The 18,543-nt window shown below is 39.3% G+C and overlaps 1 protein-coding gene across 1 annotated transcript; it reads right to left on the reverse strand.

Moving 5' to 3' along the window:
- Positions 1–1,666: 1,666 nt before the first annotated feature.
- On the reverse strand, positions 1,667–10,197 carry LOC118220266 (sulfotransferase 1C1-like). Its single transcript, XM_035404058.1, has 7 exons — positions 9,705–10,197; positions 6,601–6,729; positions 6,007–6,104; positions 5,756–5,882; positions 3,969–4,063; positions 3,689–3,869; positions 1,667–3,318 (listed from the first exon to the last, which is right to left on the reverse strand). Exons 1-7 carry the CDS (start codon positions 9,883–9,885, stop codon positions 3,206–3,208), a joined length of 924 nt encoding a protein of 307 aa, XP_035259949.1. The 5' UTR covers positions 9,886–10,197; the 3' UTR covers positions 1,667–3,205.
- Positions 10,198–18,543: the final 8,346 nt, after the last annotated feature.

The following is an 18,543-nucleotide window of genomic DNA, read 5'->3' on the forward strand; positions in this document are numbered from 1 at the left end:
CAGATTTCTGTTGTGAGGTACTCCAACACCCCTGTAAGGGAGATTCATCCGGGGGAAGGAATTTTGGAAACGACTGAACATATAGCACTCATAACAAATAGATGTTATAAGTAGAAAAAGGTTAATCTAAGGTCAGGCACTGGCCTGACATTTGAAGTCCTGCAGATGTCTGAAATGAGGGTGGAGGAGAAGAGTTGCCTTTCCCTGAAATTGTAAATATTAAAGTGAAGATGGGGATATGACAAGATTGAACTTCATAACATAGATTTTCCATAACATTACAGACTTTGTCTTACTTTCATGCTCTGACCATCTATCACTATCACTTTATGCTGCTCAGCATAAAAAATGGCCTACTAGTTAATATGATGTGTGTAAATAACATAAAACAGAGTCATACAATTTTGTTTGTAGCTCAACCCCATCGGTTTAACATTAGCTAACCTTAACTAGCTAGCTATAACGTTAGGATTCATGAGCTTGATGAATCTAAGGCAAGATCCAGTATTTTGAATGACGACTGACGTCACCGTTTACTGTTAACATTGCAGCATTAGCTACAGCCAGAAACTCACCACTATTGACGCCAGTTAAGTAGCTAACAGGCTAATTTCAATACTACACTACTTCTGTCACAACAGGATGGTTAATTTGAATTGTCTCGGTCCAAAGTGAACCAATAAACGTCACCAGTGTCAACCGGCATTACACAGACTTTTGGGAAAAGTAGTTTCTCAGTCATTCTGAAATTTGTGAGAGGAAAAATGCTATGGAACAAAGTTTTGTGGACAGATGAGACAAAAGATAAGCCTTTACCAAAGCAATGGAAAGCCAAAAGTGTGGAGAACGAGTGCCTTCCAAAGTCAAAAATGCAACAAGGCAAGAATGCGAGATTTCACCTCACCGGAGGTTCCTTTTTTGTTCTTGGGAGTACAGAAAAAACAAAATGTGCTTTGAACAATGAACTGTGTAAGAACCAGGTAACCACTTTTCCTTTATAGTTCTTATACAGTTCTGCAGCTTCAAAACACTTTTCCATGCTTTCCTTTCAGAGTAGCCATTGTGTTTTCTCCTCTGTATTTAAGGGTGAATACAATTTTTTTACTTAGCCAAGAAAATTGACAATAGAAGGCAGGATTTTGTGTACAAGTCTAAGTGTATTTTATTTTCGTATTTTTGTAGTGTTGATGTGTTTCTTGCTAAGGTTAGAGGTAATTTCAAACTGAACAGATTTTTTGTGTTCTTACACTCTATACATGTAGTCTTGTAAGTGTATCTGGAGGCAAGAAAATAGAACACAAGTATAGGCCTACAGTTTGGAACACAGCCATTGGCAAAACTGTGACATGCAGGGGCATCAGCAATATAATTATCTTTGTCACAGAGCAGACTAACTTGTTTCCATCTTGATCTTCCCTTGTCACATAGCATCATAGGACATCATACAGTAATAGAAAGTTTTAAAGAGACAGTAACTTGTTAAGCGGCATCATGATTTTGAGACTCTTCATATGAAGTCATTTCTTTCTTGTAAAAATGTTACTTTTGATATGTACATACCCTCACATGAACGGCGGAAATGATGATCTAACTAATATTGTAGTTCTTGATATCAATGCTTGCCCTAACAGTCTCAATGAGTTAAAATGTGGAGTCGGCACATCAGTTAATCAATCAATCAATTAATCAACCTTTATTTCATCTCGAGAACCCATTGAGGAATAATCCTCATTTACAATGGTGTCGAATTAGGGACATTAAACAGCAAAACAAATATCAAAAGTGTGATAAATTAGACATTACAATTTTGAAACATTTAATGTAAAAGGAATTGGAAGTTAGTAAGTACAAGGTAGTAAGTGAGACATTTTTATCCTGATGGGAGTGGTCTCTTCCAGGATGACAATGCCCCCATCCAGAGGGCACGAGGAGTCACTGAATGGTTTGATGAGTATGAAAATGATGTGAATCATATGCTATGGCCTTCGCAGTCACCAGATCACAACCCAATTGAATATCTTAGGACCAATGTGTTAGACAGCGCTCTCCACCACTATCATCAAAACACCGCATGAGGGAATATCTTTTGGAAGAATGGTGTTCCATCCCTCAAGTAGAGTTCCAGAGACTTGTCCAGAGAATCTATGCCAAGGCCTCATTGCCTAATTCTTTTTGCACAAGAGCACATAAATCTTCAGATCTGGGTTCTGGGTTCTTGTTATTTGTACAACCCACCACACAACTTTTAGGCATTTTCACAATCTTGTAAATCCACTGATTGCTTATCATGAAGAACAACAGATCCCCCATCGTGGGCATGGCCATTGTGTGGCACATTATGGATTGTCTCCATGGGCTTGTAAAACGCTGTTTTGAAATCAAGGAAGTGCAGTTTGCCTCTGGATGTCAAATTTGAGCCAGAAATTTTTTTTATTATTTTTTATTTAATAGGCTACTAGGAATGACCATAATGCAATCAAATGTTAAAGTTAAAATGAAAATATTAAAAATTGATATTGAAATGTTAAAAAACTTGAATTGGCCATTTGAAAATGGAAACTGAAATCGACGACTAAAATGGAAAATGGAATAGCTGAAATGGACATTTTAAATGGAAAAATAAAGTAAGAAATAGAAACCATATTTAACTAATCATTCAATGATCACTTGTGTGCACCAGTCAGCTCAAAATCTTACCACAAATTTTCTTCAAGCCAGTAAAAATTCCACCCATTAACTGTCATTGTCACATCGGCTGAACTGGATTATTGCAGTACTTGGATAGGTTCCTTGCCTTTCTAATTCAGCTGATTTGTAGTCACCATGCAAGTATGAAATGGCTGCTGAGCTTCATCCAGATAGGTATTACACATTGGAAGTGGCTGTGATGAAGCACTTTGAAATCATAAGAGTAGTTCTCATGAAAAATATCTTGAAGGCAGATCTTGAATAACCTGGAAATACTAATCTTATGATGATTATAATCAACATATTATATTTAATAGATTGCTTGTACTTAAATCACAGATACTATTATCAAATACAATGCTTTAAACATTAAACATTATAAAGTAACTTTCAAATAGTGTAGTGCACACATAAAATTCCCCTCACTTCCATCAGTTATTTTGGCTGTTGCTCATCCTCATTGTTAATACTTGTGCCTAGAATATCCTGCATTGTAAAGGCTACTGCAGCACTTTCTTCACAAGTTTGTCCTAAAGGGAATGTTTGCCATTTTCATTTGTCGCTCATAATCTTCATCAAAAATCTTCAAATGAGAGGCAGAGAAATGATTGACCCAGTCACCAACCTCCCCTGCAAGAGAGAGATGCGATTATCCTAGCACACAAGCACATTTTTTTATATAGTACTCTGAACACTAACCATAGCATCCAACCTCTGATCCATCCCTTTATCCTCATCGAGTGCAATCACCTCTCATTACCTAAAGCTCCTAAAACACCCGAATTACAGAGGACTGAATTCACCTTGATTTAATCTCATAGTTAATATTTCACCCGATACATCCAGACATGATCATGCAATGGGAAAAAATTGTATATGTGTACTGCTTAAGAGTCAAACGTTTTATAACTTCTATATTTGAATCTGAGGAACCAAACCCCTCATAATATAATTGAAAATAGAAGCTGATAAATGTCAACCATTATAAAAAGAGACAAACCTTTTCTCATGAAAGGAGAGATGGAATGGTCAAAGATAGGCTTGGGGATAAAGGTATAGTTGGTCATGGGATTGTCCTTCATGACCTTGAAAGACGTGTGCTCCACAATGCGCGCTATTACATCATCAGTGACCGACAGATCCAGGTACTGCTTGATGCGTTCCACTTCCCGCTGAGGATTCTGGAGGAATGGTAGAATGATATGGGGATGCAGACAACAGGACTGAAACCACTAATTCCTGGTGGGTACATATGGGGAGTGGCTGCAATACAAACTCACCTCTTTCATATCTTCATAAAATAAATAGAGTATATTCCTTTTCTCTCTGTTTTCCCAATAACCCTTGACATGGTCATACCAGGAGCCCCATCCCACTGTGAATGGGAAGAAGAGAGCAAATAAAAAATGTTTCTGTACTAGAGATTCAGTGTCAGTTGAAGGTGTCTTGAGTGGCAGCTGTTCATTTTTTCTATGCATGGCAAATTGTGGTCACTCACTCACGGACAACCTGAGAGGGACGTTTGGAGGGACGTGCAGGTGGTGCTTCGTTTAGTAGGACGCATGCGCAGGTGCATCTCCCAGAATCATCACTTCGAACGTCAGGGCGTTTCGCCTACTTTACTTAACCTACTTTGCGCGTACCACCGATACAGATGTATTGTCACACGGAGGACAACAAATAACGTTACAGAGGTGAGGACATGCCATAGCTAGCTAGCTATATAGTTAGCCAAGTTTTACTGATGACACTTACAGGTGTGAAGTGGGTCTGGACGGTTTCGTTCATTGTTTCTTAAACGAAACTGTATTGCCTTTAATGTGTTGAATGGTAATACAGCTCTGTCACTTAATAGATACAGAACTGTATTTTCTTCATAACTGCACTGCTTGTTTTTTGGAAAGTGACTGTTAATTGGCCAGTTTACTGCACTTGACATAGGAGGGTGGTGCCTTAACAAGGTATTGTAAGGGCTTGGTTCTGATCCTCCATTCTATGTTGTTACATTTTTTCAATTGCCAAGTAGGCCTAGTGCGTAAGGAGCAGATGACAGGAAATTCCATCTTGATAATGGACCTAGCAAACTGAAATTGTTTTTATTGTTTTATGTCATGAAAGACAAATCTAGGATTACGTAGACTAAATGCTGAATCATGCTCTCTGCACCAGTGTTCCTGCCACATATTTTCCTAGCTTTGTCAGATTTTGAATGCGCTGGTAACTGTTTCTTGTAAATTCTTAATGTTACTATCATTTAATGCTACTATATTTGCAGTGAGTTAATTTTAACATATTGGATAATAGTTTAATTATACATTTTTCATTGAGGTTGTAGAAATCTATTGCTGATAATGTAGTGTTGTTATAATTATATTAATAATTATATTTATTATTTATGTACTCTCATGGTATTAAAATTCATACACAGTTATTAATGCTACTTCTATTTTTTTCTCTCTGTATTATAGTGTCCACCACACACACATGCAAACACAAACAAGTGTCAATGGTTGGACTTCAATACAGTGGAAAGCGTGGTATGGATATGTGTGAACATCAATAAATACTTATTGTTGAATATTTTCAAGCATCAAGTTTTTACCGGATAACCTGTGGTAACTGCTACTCATTCATTGCAACTGCACTTAAGGGTCTTTCAGTAGGAGGACGGTCAGACGTTTAAGGAAGTTTGAAAGCTTTCATAGTTTTACAATATCAACTGCATACAATATGCATTGGCAAAATGGCTGACTGCAAAATGTTAATGTAAATAGATAGGTTGGGGCCACAAGCAAGTTATCTATGACATACCATTCCTCTAATTAATGAGACTGGTGAATGCCATTTATGATGCTATAACGTAAAAACCCTGTTTGCTTCATACTACTACATTAGCACCCTGTAGCTACTTACCAGGCACCTGCATCTACCTGGCATCATTTTACAAGTCATCACAGATATCTTTCTGCTTTATCAGTCCCATCAACCTCATTGTGACTCTTAACAGCATCATCCAGTTCTGGCAGCTGCATTCAGAAAAAGAAGGGAATGATAAAATTTCACTTACCATCTCCCTTCATGAATTTTGGGATGTATTCATCGAGGGATCCTGGGTCAGGCTGGGTCTTATTCATTCTGTCAAAGTGGTAGTAGCTTACCAAGTTGTCCTTGGCATTGCGGGCCATGTAGATCACCTGGGCAATATAGTTGTAAGAGTGAGGGGCAGGGGCAGGCAAAATCAATTAAAGTTACTATTACATACACAAGACAGTACACTTATTCTGCCCTCATAATGCGTAAAGGCAGTCTTTACCTTACCTTGCATTTATTTTCCCAGAATCCCTCAGGTACAAGCTGGATTGGCAGGTGTGTCTTGATTAACCTTGGTGGACTCATTTTGCAAAGGAGATCTAGGCCTGACAGAGAGGGCAGATTGAAGGGAAGGATTTTGACAATGTGGCATCATGAGGGAAGAGGAGCCAGAGACTGCTCCAGTGTTTCAGGTGCTGTCATTTCAACACCTCAGGTGTGTCTATTACCTGGAAGAACAGTAGAATCATTTACAGTGTCAGCCCGGCTTAAAGGCAGGGGGACTCTGTCCCTGCTCTCTGTCGCTTGGACCTTTTAGACTGTTTGATAGTGGTATCTTGGTTGTTGTTTATGTTCTTATTTTGTGAGTCTTTCTCACTCAGGGATTCAAAAGGTTGTAAGCCAGGTAATTTTTTACATTCGCATGTGATGCAGTGACCACCCCACTGTGTAACAAAATGTTGCAGGATTCTGTAGGATGGTAACACAGTATAACTGCAGGCTGTATTATACACACAAACACACATGCACGCACACACACACACACAAACACACATGCACGCACGCACGCACACACGCACAGTATAACAAAGAGTTAAGTACCAGAAGGGATGGGAGGGTGGGAGAATATCTCAAGGAATGGGCTCCTCATAACTATGGGCCCTCTCTTGCATGCCTCTGTATCTCCATTGTGAAGTAACAGGTCTACTATCTCCTGAGTCCAGGTAGTTCCTACATGAAATAGAATTGGACAGAATGACAGAAAAGAACAAATCATTTTTAACGACCTATAAACCACATAATTGAAAATTACCAGGTCAGTGTAGCTTTCATAGATCACTCATTTAGCTACATTGTAAAGTTCAAAATGACCATGCAGGAAAAGTATAAAATAGTCACATAGCAGCAACCTTCTTTTAAGGATGATTCACTCTGGATGATTAAATTCATGCAAATGATATATCATATGAAGCACTTAAGTGCCTTCAAATTAAGGGAATGAGCAAATTTGTGTAAAGAGAATCTAGGCTATTAACAAATTCCAAGCATGTTTAATGAACATAATCCATGAACAAAGCCATGTTCATTTTCATAACCACTTAACAGTCGGTTACAGCACAGTACAGTGAAACAATCCAACAAAATATATTTTTAGGAATGATAATATCACTGCCATGCTGCATCTTAACTTAAATGCATTAGTTACATGGCAATGCAGTTCATCCAACTTAAACAAGAAATTAACAGATCTTATTTCAACTGCATTTAGGAATTAAAGTTACGGTTTAAAATTTGTTCGCTCATTTGCTACTAATAGAAATTAAGACAATTAAATGGTATTAATAGATTGTGCATTCTGAAGATATTAGGTGGGTTGTGATGTACCTTTGTTTTTAAGAATGCACATTTTTAAAAGACAGTCTTCCATCCAAGTACCATACTAACAGGGATTTAGCTGCACCACAAGTTTGTGGAAAATTCATTGCAATGTACAACTGGATTACTTTCAGTTGATTCGCAGAGAACCTGCAGCTAGTCCCGAAAAACATTTATGTTTCACCCCTCACTGGGCATGTGCTCTGCCACTATCATTTAAATTTCACATCATAGTGACAGCAGAGCATTGGAAAACCTCATTTTATGTTATTTTAATCATGGAAATATCAGAGAATGCAAGAGTTACAACAAAGCCTATGTAAACCATAGAATGTCTTTAAAACAACTTTAAAACTATGACATATGCTCATACGTATATATAAATTGCATAACTGTCAGCAAGGTAACATGACCTGTTCTTGCTAGAGCATTTATTGAATAGGCCCAATTACTTTGTGGTGAGTTAGGTCTTAATTATAGCTATCAGTGTTTTATTAATAAGCCTTAATTTTCATGCATCTTTCTTACTGCTTGTCTTGAACCCTATGCAAAGACAGGATGTTGTTAAGAATCATAGGTAGGACTATCTGAAACGTGACCCTCATGGATTTAAGTTGCTTTGCAGTTGATATCCTTGTGGGGTCCCCATAGACAGTGGATGAGCACAGTCACCTGACTAATCATACAATTAGTGTTTTAGTGACCCTGGATAAGAAGGAAAGTAAGCAAGGATGGAATGTCAAACAGAAAGTCTGAGCAACTGAGTGCACCAGCATCCACCTGGTACATTGGACACAGAAGCATTCAATTTATCCAAACATACATGGGCTTTGATCCTGGGGACCCCCCCCCCCCCCCCCACTACAACTTTGAGAAAACATCAAATCGTCCCCCCAATATTATCATGTGCTCTTGAGCAAGTACCCCCGCAAAAGTTTGATGCAGTACAATTAACCTGCAATGCTCACATTGCACCTTATGGAATTCGGCCAAGCAATTTCCCCAGAGTTAACAACCACATTGGTGTATAGTTAAAGAGAAAATTGCACTACACAGCACTTTAAGGGATGCAATAATGGAGCAAATCTCAGACATAATAAACTCTCATCTGAGTCATTCAAAACAAGATTGGTATTATAATGTGTCCCAGGGGTTCAAATTCTATTCTATTATATGTTATTTGACCTGAGATGGAATGCTACTGGGCCAGCACAGCTCAGAGAGTTGTTGTGCGACAAAGGTTTAGAAGCACAGTTCACGCTCATTGCAGAATATGGCAAATTCCTCCTTGAAATCATCTACTGGTCTGAGAGGATAGAACTGTGAATAATGAAAAGTACACCAAGCTCAAACAATTAAAATATGCATACAAAACTCTGGCTCAGCAGATGTATGTTGCCATCAAAAAAAATTAAGAGCCATAAAAATTCAAACATTTAGAAGTTGCAGAGAAACTGACCATAAACATATTAAAACCCTGATAGACTCTTAAAGAAACCACATTTCTTTCAACCAGCACACTAATTCCTTGCGGATTTAAGGCTTGTGAACCCCTAAGCAAGTCTGCACAAGAATGCTTTATGTTGTAATATAAATGTAATTCAATGTTTTGAATAACATTTCTGTTCTGTAATATTATTGAAAGAGCAATAAAAAATGAAACATGAAACAAAAGATTATTTTCACTCAAGCAGCAAATAATAGTGTTTTCTAAATAACTTAATTTTTAAAAATCTAGCAGAACAATTTTGGAGACAGACAAATGTCATAGCCTACAATTTATTTTATTTATTTTTTCCAAATTAAACAAAATTAATTTTAGTGTGAATGCTTCTGGAAGGCACAGGTTTGGTATAGATGCATGGTAAAACACATGTGTATTGTAATGCACAACTTAGTATTAGTATTCTATAGGTGGCAATTAAAGCCACCGCAGTTGCAGTCAACAAGCTGACCAACAGGGTGGTGAGCACACAGTAATTGGGAGCAATATGGAAGCTTGGTCTTAATCCTGTTCTGCATCTGGGATATTGTGGAAGGTTTTGCATTAAACAGATAATAATGTACAACAGATACTAGATACACAGCCACTGCCCCTTAATGTTTTTAACTGAACTAAAAAACATTTTTTTGATATTGATGGCTAGAAGAAGAAGAAGAAAATAACAATAAGAATGTTTTCTACAAATGTTCTATAGTAGGCTATACATTAATTACTGCACATTATTACTGCTCCAATCTAAAGTCAGTTGTTTAAAGTGTTAGTAGTCAGAAACAGTTCCACACCCTTCCCTCATTTTGCTCACCAATGCACTCATCGTGTTGCTCACCTGCTTTTGGATAAGTAGAAATGAGGATGTCAGTAGGGTCAGGGCAGAAAGCCCAAATAGACTCAAAGTTTTGAGTGATAGGCTCCATCAGTGGGATTCCTCTTACTTTCTTCAAAGGAAAGCGTGTGGGTGAATTTTGTTCTTTTTCAGTAGCCTGGCTGTATGTCAGATTTGGTTCCATTGCTGTTCTAGATGACACTGAAAAGAAACGAGAGAAAATATCCTTCAAAATGGTTGTGTTCTCTTCTTAATTATAATTACTTGGTTAGTTCTTCTCTCCACTTTTTCTTGCTCTGTCAAAACTTCACTCTGTATTTTAAAAAGTGTTCATTTGGACAGGATCCCAATCTGTACTGGTGTCTCTGTGTGCATACTCCCGCAGCCTTTCTCTTCTCTGCTCAGATTGTACATTAACTTCAAACTTTGGCAGCAAGCTCTTATGCAACTTCCTTTCTGAATTCTTCTATATTAAAAACAATGTTATCTTAGTACCGAACCTAGGACTGCAGGAACTGCTAAGGGGGCGTCTACATTATCCCCTACCAGACAGAAAGAGTAAAACTACAGAGTAAGTAGGGATTTGCCTGTATTATTATCAGTGCTGATTGGTTCAGTGTGAATACAAAGACAATCTAACATCAAGAGCAGTTGGTCAGCTCTGCCATCACACAGGGTAGTCTCTATCTCTTAAGTAGGGGGCTGGTTCCCTTCCCATCTTTGGAGGGGAAAGCGTTTCTGTCCAGAGGGTGTCCTAAGTAACTCCTCTTCCTGTGTGCTGATGTCAGGGAGTTTCTTTCTTAAAGGGGAAGAGGTGAGAATGGTGGTCTTTACTGAACCATTTGATAACTGGCTAATGAGTGTATGCTACACCTGCATTCTGAAATCCAGTATCTTTTCCAGATGCATATTAATATTTAATTTAATATATTATTAGAATATTTCAAGGCTTTGTAAAACTTTTTCATACCCATTTTTTAAATTTATGTTAAACATCACTCCAAGAGAAAGAAAGGACAAATGTAAGAATCACGGTGAGAGAAATCCCCACCCCCACTTATGTAGTTTGATATAGAATGAGTGGTTTCATTAACATTAATGGCAGACATCACACAGTAATAATGATACTGAATAGTCAGTGCCCAATTTAAATGGGATTTAGTATACAGTATATTCTTAGTGATTGTTCATACTGATTAGATATGTAGAGTCACTGATCATATGAGAAAAGGGGTTCCAGAAGAAGAATAGGCCACAATATATAAGAAATATTTCTTAGCATTCACCCTTGTGTAGGGACCTGACTTTCCAGCTCTAAGAAATGAGGCTCTCAACCAACTATGCCACCTTTTGTTTAATGAGGGGAAGGACCTAATCTATACAAAATCGATACTAGAGTATTGATATCCAGAATGTAAATCCAATGGTTTGCCCTATCAATAATCATAGGTTATGAATTGGCAGTACACTGTTAATTCAGTCAGGACCACTTTCGTCAAAGTTAAATTCTTTATTAACAGTCTTAAATGGCATACATAGATAAGGCAGAAAGGGCAGCAGCAATAAGTTTGCATAGGTGTTTGCTACTACACAAATGTTGTCTTTGCTCATCGGCTTGCATGTTCATTTTCTAGCCGATGATTGCACATGAACATATGCAAGCTGATGTGCAAAGACGGAAACTGTGAAGTAGCCAAAGCCTATGTAAACTTACTGTCTAGCTCTGGTACAGTGTGTGACCAGTTAGTAACCCATTCAGTGGCTATGTCTGCAAAGCGTTCAATAAACTCGCGACAAAATCACACAATCCCCAAGAATGACCGCAGAGCAGTAACAGACACCGGAACAGGTAGTCTCTTGATTATGTCTACTTTGTGTGGGTCAGGCGTGCGCCCCCCTTTACTTAATTTGATACCCAAGTATGTGACTTCAGATCTGAGGAGCTGTGCTTTTTTCGGATTTAATTTAAGTCCTGCATTTTCAAGTAGCCCGAGTAATTCTGCCAGTAAGGTTATGTGTTCTTCTCTGGTAGCAGTCTGCAACAGCAAATCATCAACATACTGAATAAGGTATTCAGGTTTGGAGAAAGCTGTTAACACCTGGGCTAGACACTGATGGAAGAGTGTGGGTGAACTAGAAAAACCTTGAGGCAAAACATTCCATGTGTATTTTGTGTTTTTAAATTTGAATTTGTACTGGCAGTCTGGATGCAATGGTATTGACCAAAATCCATTAGAAATGTCTAATGCTGAATAATAATTTGCTTCAGGTATCAGGGATGCTAGTACTTCTGGTGTTGAAGCTACTACTGGAGCACAGGTAGGGGTGCATTTATTAAGTTCTCTGTAATCAACACAAAGCCTCCAGAAATTGTCTGGTTTCCGAACTGGCCATATGGGAGCCATGGCTGGTGAGAGACAGGGGCGTATGACCTCCTGTTGCAAAAGAGACTCAATCGTAGATTGAATATAAGGGTTTGCTTCCTCCGGGTACTTATATTGGCGGAGTGACGGAGGATCACGGCCTTGTATATTCACCTCCATGACTTCACGATCTATTCGCCCACAATCATATTTACTTTTAGCGAAAACACCTCTATGTTTTGCTAGCACTTCCTCCAAACCTGCATCGTTAACTCTCAACAATGTATGCAAGTCATATTCTTCCGACTTCTTTATGGCATGCACTGCATGAACATCGGAAATCTCCACAAACTCATCTTTAGACTCAGTATTGCGCCAAATGCAATTGTTGCCATAATCTATAATGTAACCACACTTTTTCATGATGTCTGAACCTAAAATGTTGCGACCATCTCCTGTTGCACTAAGCCAAGCTTTGTCTTTAAACCTGTCTTTTCCAATTTCAAAGGTAAGGTTATCTGATTGGGAAGCCAGAGACATAGTACCATCAAAGCCTTCTATTGTGATAGTCCTATTACTGTGACTAGGGGTTGCATTAGAATGAATTATGGACAAAGAAGCACCACTATCCACTAACCAATTATCGCATCGGCCTCCAACAGCGATCTATGTAATTGGTCTACCCCATCTATCACGTGACAAAGGTGCCACGTGCAGCACGGAGGCCTGACACCCCTATGCTGAGTGTGAAGTGGTGTTGCTTTTCATCTTAGAAATAGCTGTCTGCAAATCAACATTCTCTGCACTCAGTTTTGTTATTGCTGACTGTATACTACTGAGTGTCTGGCTCAAACTTGAGTGATTAGGACCCTTACTGTGAAAAGATTTGCATTCCTTAGCTATGTGTCCTTCCTTTCCACATGCATAACAAACAAACTTTCCATCCAAATTATAGGGTAATGGCCTCTCTCCTCTTTGCTGCTTAACCCTCCTGTTCTGTTCATTTTTCAGGTACAGCAAAAATGTTCCCGGGTCAATGTGACCCGGTGCATGTTTAAACATCCAAAAGTTGTCAGAAACCAAAAAATCCTAATAAACATTGTTTGGGTACCTAATTACTAACAATTCCATCAAAATGTAGTGCAATGGTGTTATTCACTTATCACAGATCATGGTTTCATTAGGATAATTAACTGGTTTTTCATAAAAAATACATCAAACTCTTTTTTCTGTATATTGGAAAAACCTAAATAGGTTAGGTTAATAGAAAAACCTCTATTGCTAAATAGAGATGAGACACCTCTTCTGTTCAGGGTCAAATTGACCCGTTCACTTAAAATCAAGCCAAATGAGTCATAAGGATTTTTATTGAAAGTAATCTTTATTTATGCAATGTTTAGAACCAGAAATGAACAAAAATGAACAAGAGATGAGCAATATGAATGAGGCGTGTGTGTGTGTGTGCGTGTGTATCTGTGTATCTACACAGCACGAGGGACAAGTCGTCACGGTATGCTTTGTGCAAATGAATTTTGCTCATCTTGACGTCATGCAGACCTGGCATCTTTTCCACTTCCTTCTTCCCCCAGCAGCAACCTAGAAAGATGAGGGAGATGATTACTATGTCTTTTTGCTGATCCCGATCCTCTGACACGCACACATGCACGCGCGCGCGCGCACACACACACACACACACACACACACACACATTTACCTCAGACACTGGTGTACAAAATAACTAAAAAGCACTCCTATTAAAATAAACTAATGTTTACAGTGGTATGTCTTGACATTACTAGAGATGTAAATAAAAATATGTGACAGTGGTTTCTGGGGCGTGGGGATGACAGTGACTCTCAATGAAACAGAGCAACATCGACAACACAGACACAGATCTTCAGATATGACATTAAAAGCCAGTTTGTCAGCGACCGGTTGGTACCAGTTCCTGAGATCACGTCTGCCAATAAAGACACACAGATTTCAGAAAATTCCATTCGCCCTTATGGCCTTTTACTAAGAAACACAGCTAATCTGATATAAAATTGCTGCCAAAATAGAAAAACAACAGCAGGCTGATACAGTATCATTCAGGACTTACGTGGGCATCTCTGTTTTGAATATATGGGACATCAGGGATGTCCAATCTTATTAGAAAAGTGCCAGTCTCGGTGTAGGTTTCTGTTTTAGCCCAACCCTACAACACTTAATTCAACTGATTTATTTATCACGCTCTTCAATCTAGACCTTGATGAGTAGAACCATGCTGTCTTAATGCATGGTTCTACTCATCATTAATTCCCTTTATGAAAGGAAAACAGTGCAATGGTGTTATTCACCTCTCACAGATCATGGTTTCATTAGGATAATTCACTCGTTTTTCCTAAAAAATACATGTTCAAACTCTTTTTTCTGTATATTGGAAAAACCTAGATATAAAATACACTAGTTTTATATAACATTTAATTTAAAATTTGTTTTACATTTTTAAACATTTTTTTTTCATGGGGTGATGTTGCTAGAGATGAGACACCTCTTCTGTTCAGGGTCAAATTGTCCCGTTCACTTAAAATCAAGCCGAATGAGTCATAAGGATTTTTATTGAAAGTAATCTTTATTTATGCAATGTTTAGAATGTTTAGAACCAGAAATGAACAAAAATGAACAAGAGATGAGCAATATGAACAAGGCGTGTGTGTGTGGGTGCGTGTGTATCTGTGTATCTACACAGCACATGAGGGACAAGTCGTCACGGTATGCTTTGTGCAAATGAATTTTGCACGTCGCACACGCCGTGCTCATCTTGACGTCATGCAGACCTGGCACCTATTCCACTTCCTTCTTCCCCCAGCAGCAACCTAGAAAGATGAGGGAGATGATTACTATGTCTTTTTGATGATCCCGATCCCCTGACACGCACACATGCACGCGAGCGCACACACACACACACACACACACACACACGCGCGCGCTTACTTACCTCAGGCACTGGTGTACTAGGTGCAGCCCTCTCCTGGATCTCCCTCACTGTGGCTGCAGTGGCTGGGGTCCTTGTGCTGCCTCCGTTGTATATGCGGTACCACGAGTGCCTTCCCCAGCTTCTCGTGGAAGATGTGCCTCTTGTACAGCTTTGACACATTCCACTCAGGAAAAATCTCCGTCCAGATGATGAACGCATTGTAGGCCGATACATCAATTATGTTATAAAAAATGCCTAAAGGCCAGTGCAGTCATTCGCTTGGTGCTGTAGGACCCCGTTACTTTGTCCAAGTTGTTCCACCCCCCCTTCGGTGGCATTGTAATCTAGGATCATGCTTGGTTTCTGGTCCTCTCTGGTGCTGATTTCGGCATTTTTATGGAGAGTGCTCATGAGACACTAGGGCTGTGGTGTCTGTGAAGACGAACTTGGACAATTGAATGGCCCTATACTTGATCACCAACAGTTCGGCATATCTGCACTTTATCGCACTTTACAGGTGAGGTAGGGATAATGGATAATAAGGAGAAAGAGTGTTTGTATGTATTTGTGTATTTGTGTGTGTTAGATTGGGGTGAAATGTGTGTGTGTGTGTGTGTGTGTAATGGCATGTATTACTATCTTTGTGAGAACCAAATGTCCCCACAAGGATAGAAGGATGAGGAAAATTATGCAAGGTGGGGACCTTTTGCTGGTCCCCACAAGTTCAAGAGGCTGTTTTAGGGTTAGGACTTAGGGTTAGGCATGTATTGGTTGGGGTTAGGGTTAGGGTTAGGGTTAGAGGTTACAGAATGAATGTAAGTCAATGGGAAGTCCTCACAAGTATAGCAATACAAACATGTATGTGTGTGTCTGTGTGTGCGTGTGTGTGATTGGGGTGAAATATGGTGGGAGGGAGTAGGAAATACCTTATGTCTCACATCTGCAAAGAAAGAAATGGTCTAAATTTGACACTTCTGACCCCTTTTAGCCTCCACTTTCACTGTCGGGTCAAATGGACCCGAACAGTATCTCTGTGATATAAACATGCAGGGGGGTTTGCAAATACATGAAATGAACCATTTTCATTTCAAATGTTGATTACATAATTAAGGCCAGTAGAAGAAGTTTCATACTGAAAAAATACTTTTAAGTATTTTTCCTAGATTTTCAAACTTTAAAAAGGGTCAATTTGACCCGCAACATAACAGGAGGGTTAATGTCATCTGGCACATATCCTTCATTTCTCCATGACACAGACTTATGTGAACTATTATGAGGCCTTCCTCCAACTGCAGCTACTGGATATCTCTTCTTATTCGCCAACCTGTTGTTTTTGGAGTTGTAAAGTTGAGTCATTTTTGTAACTATTTCTGGGTATGGGAGTTTATGTGAAGTGTTAAGGCATCTCGGGTGTATGTGTCACTCTGTGCAATCAATGTAGACTTGAAAATAGGATCTTGTTGGCTTAAATGGGGCATACCACTATAGTCAGAAAAACGTTCCCATAATCTAGAAGCATATGCTGCTGGGTGTTCTCCCTGTTGCATTTCTACTTCCCTAATTCTTTCCCAATCTATCTCTCGAGTTCCCAGGACCTCTAGCAGTGCCTTCTTCCTGCTAGTTTTGTCTGCTTTTTTGTTCTGTATATCAGTAGAAAGCACTCTAGCTAAGGCGTGTGGAAGGCATGCAATTAGTGTGACACAAGCATCAGCATCAGTAAGTCTGTGTAGATCTACCGCCCGTTCTAGTGATGCAATGAATTCGAGCAGGTCTCTCTTAGAAGGCTCAAAGTTCTTCAAAGTTCAAATGTTCTTGATTAGGGATTCAATGTCACCAGGTGAGAGAGGCCTAAGTGTAGTAGTTGTACTTGTGCGTTCCCTCTGCCCCCCCTCCCCAGGCTGAATAGTAGTGGTTGAATGTACAGGGGCCATAGGAAACTTAACTGTGTAATCCGAATAGCTATCCCAATTATCCCAGGCAGGTTTCCCCCCAAAATTGTTGGTTTTATCATTCTCAATGTCTAATTCAGCCACTAATCTCTCAGGAAGGGGTACCCCTACCGCTGCTATGTGTCCTTGCATGATATCTACTGCTCTCTTGTATTTTCCTACACGATCTGAATTGCTAGTGTGAGTTCCGGGAGTCAGATTGGTACATTTAAGCCGCGTTTCCACCAAAATTACCCGGAACTTTCAGTCCCAGGAACTACTTTACCAGGAACTAAAAGGTTCCTTCAGCCAATGGTTGTCTGCGTTTCCACCGGGGTCTAAAGTACCGCGAAGGTTAGGCAAATTAGCCTACTGACGTTGTCGTCGGTCCATCTGTCATATGATTTCTTCTGTAACCCCATACTACCACCGAAGTAGCCTACATTATTTTCTAATAACCGGGACAGCCCGGAGGGGTTTATTCCACTTATATACAACGGGTTACCAACAATGACTATATATGGTTACTTTTGTATTTATTGATTTTCATATATTGAATAGAACGAAAACTCGGACTTGCGTGAAAATGTAAATTAGTAGTGGTACAGCCACCGTTTGTTTTCCTTCGAAGTTACTGCTAGCCGAGCAGCGAAGTGTGCCCTCCAGATGCGAACCATGCACCATAAATTAGTCCATAGTCTTCCTGGTCTTTTCGTGGAATTGAAAAATGGCAGTAAAATTGAGTAAAATTACGGCAGTCTGAAAAAGCTAAAGGGAAGATTACTAGAATTAACCTGTTATTTTACCCGGATAAAAAGTGCGGAAGGTGATTTCCAGTTTGCTTGTACTGTATCACCAATGTTAATTATGCAGAACTACCGCATACCTCACATAACTGTATCAAACGTTTTGAGTCAATTACAACGGGCTAACAAAGAAAATCCGGAAGAAAATATTCAGCAACCGAATTAATCTGAATGTTTTGGTAGCCTACGTAATATGCTGTCCCAGCAGGAATGCTTAGCATTTTATAAAACGAATACTAAAGCAAGAAAAGAACAGAAGAGCACGTTATAATTCCAAGACGTTGACAGGCTATAACCAAAAGTAGGCTACTGCGCCGCATAACATACAAGTTTGATTTGAAATTATTATGAAAATAAATTGGTTTGCCGCTGCATATTTTCAAACATGGCGGGTAATGGCGGAAAATAAATACAACACAAATGCTGCGAGTGCTCGACCAATCAGAAATGTTCAGCGCTGCAAGCTCCACCCAAAAGGTTCCTGTACTTTCGGAAAGTACTACCCCCCGAGCAGGAACGTTTTGGGGGGTAAAACAAAGCCCCCAGAACTAAATTTAGACCCTAGTTCCTGCGGTGGAAACGCACTGAGTTCCTCAAAAGGTTCCTAGTTCCGGGGTATAGTTCCTGCGGTGGAAACGCGGCTTTACTAATCAAGTAATCATACGCCGCTTGTGCACGATTCAAGTCATTGGCTGTTTTTTCTAGTGACGACGCAAGATTCTGATTATTGTTTTCTAGCTGTGCAACCTCCTGCCTCAGCTTTATTTGAATCTCCATGTTAAGCGT

This window comes from Anguilla anguilla, chromosome 2 (assembly GCF_013347855.1).
Source record: "Anguilla anguilla isolate fAngAng1 chromosome 2, fAngAng1.pri, whole genome shotgun sequence".
In the NCBI taxonomy this organism is placed as follows: domain Eukaryota; kingdom Metazoa; phylum Chordata; class Actinopteri; order Anguilliformes; family Anguillidae; genus Anguilla; species Anguilla anguilla.

What these genes read in the sequence shown, in the direction of transcription:
- LOC118220266 (XM_035404058.1), bottom strand. Translation starts at nt 9,885, where the DNA reads ATGGAACCAAATCTGACATACAGCCAGGCTACTGAAAAAGAACAAAAT. An exon ending in TCTGGGAAAATAAATGCAAG is followed by an intron (nt 5,883 to 6,006) that starts GTAAGGTAAAGA and finishes TATATTGCCCAG; the next exon opens with GTGATCTACATGGCCCGCAA. An exon ending in TTTATGAAGATATGAAAGAG is followed by an intron (nt 3,870 to 3,968) that starts GTGAGTTTGTAT and finishes CCATTCCTCCAG; the next exon opens with AATCCTCAGCGGGAAGTGGA.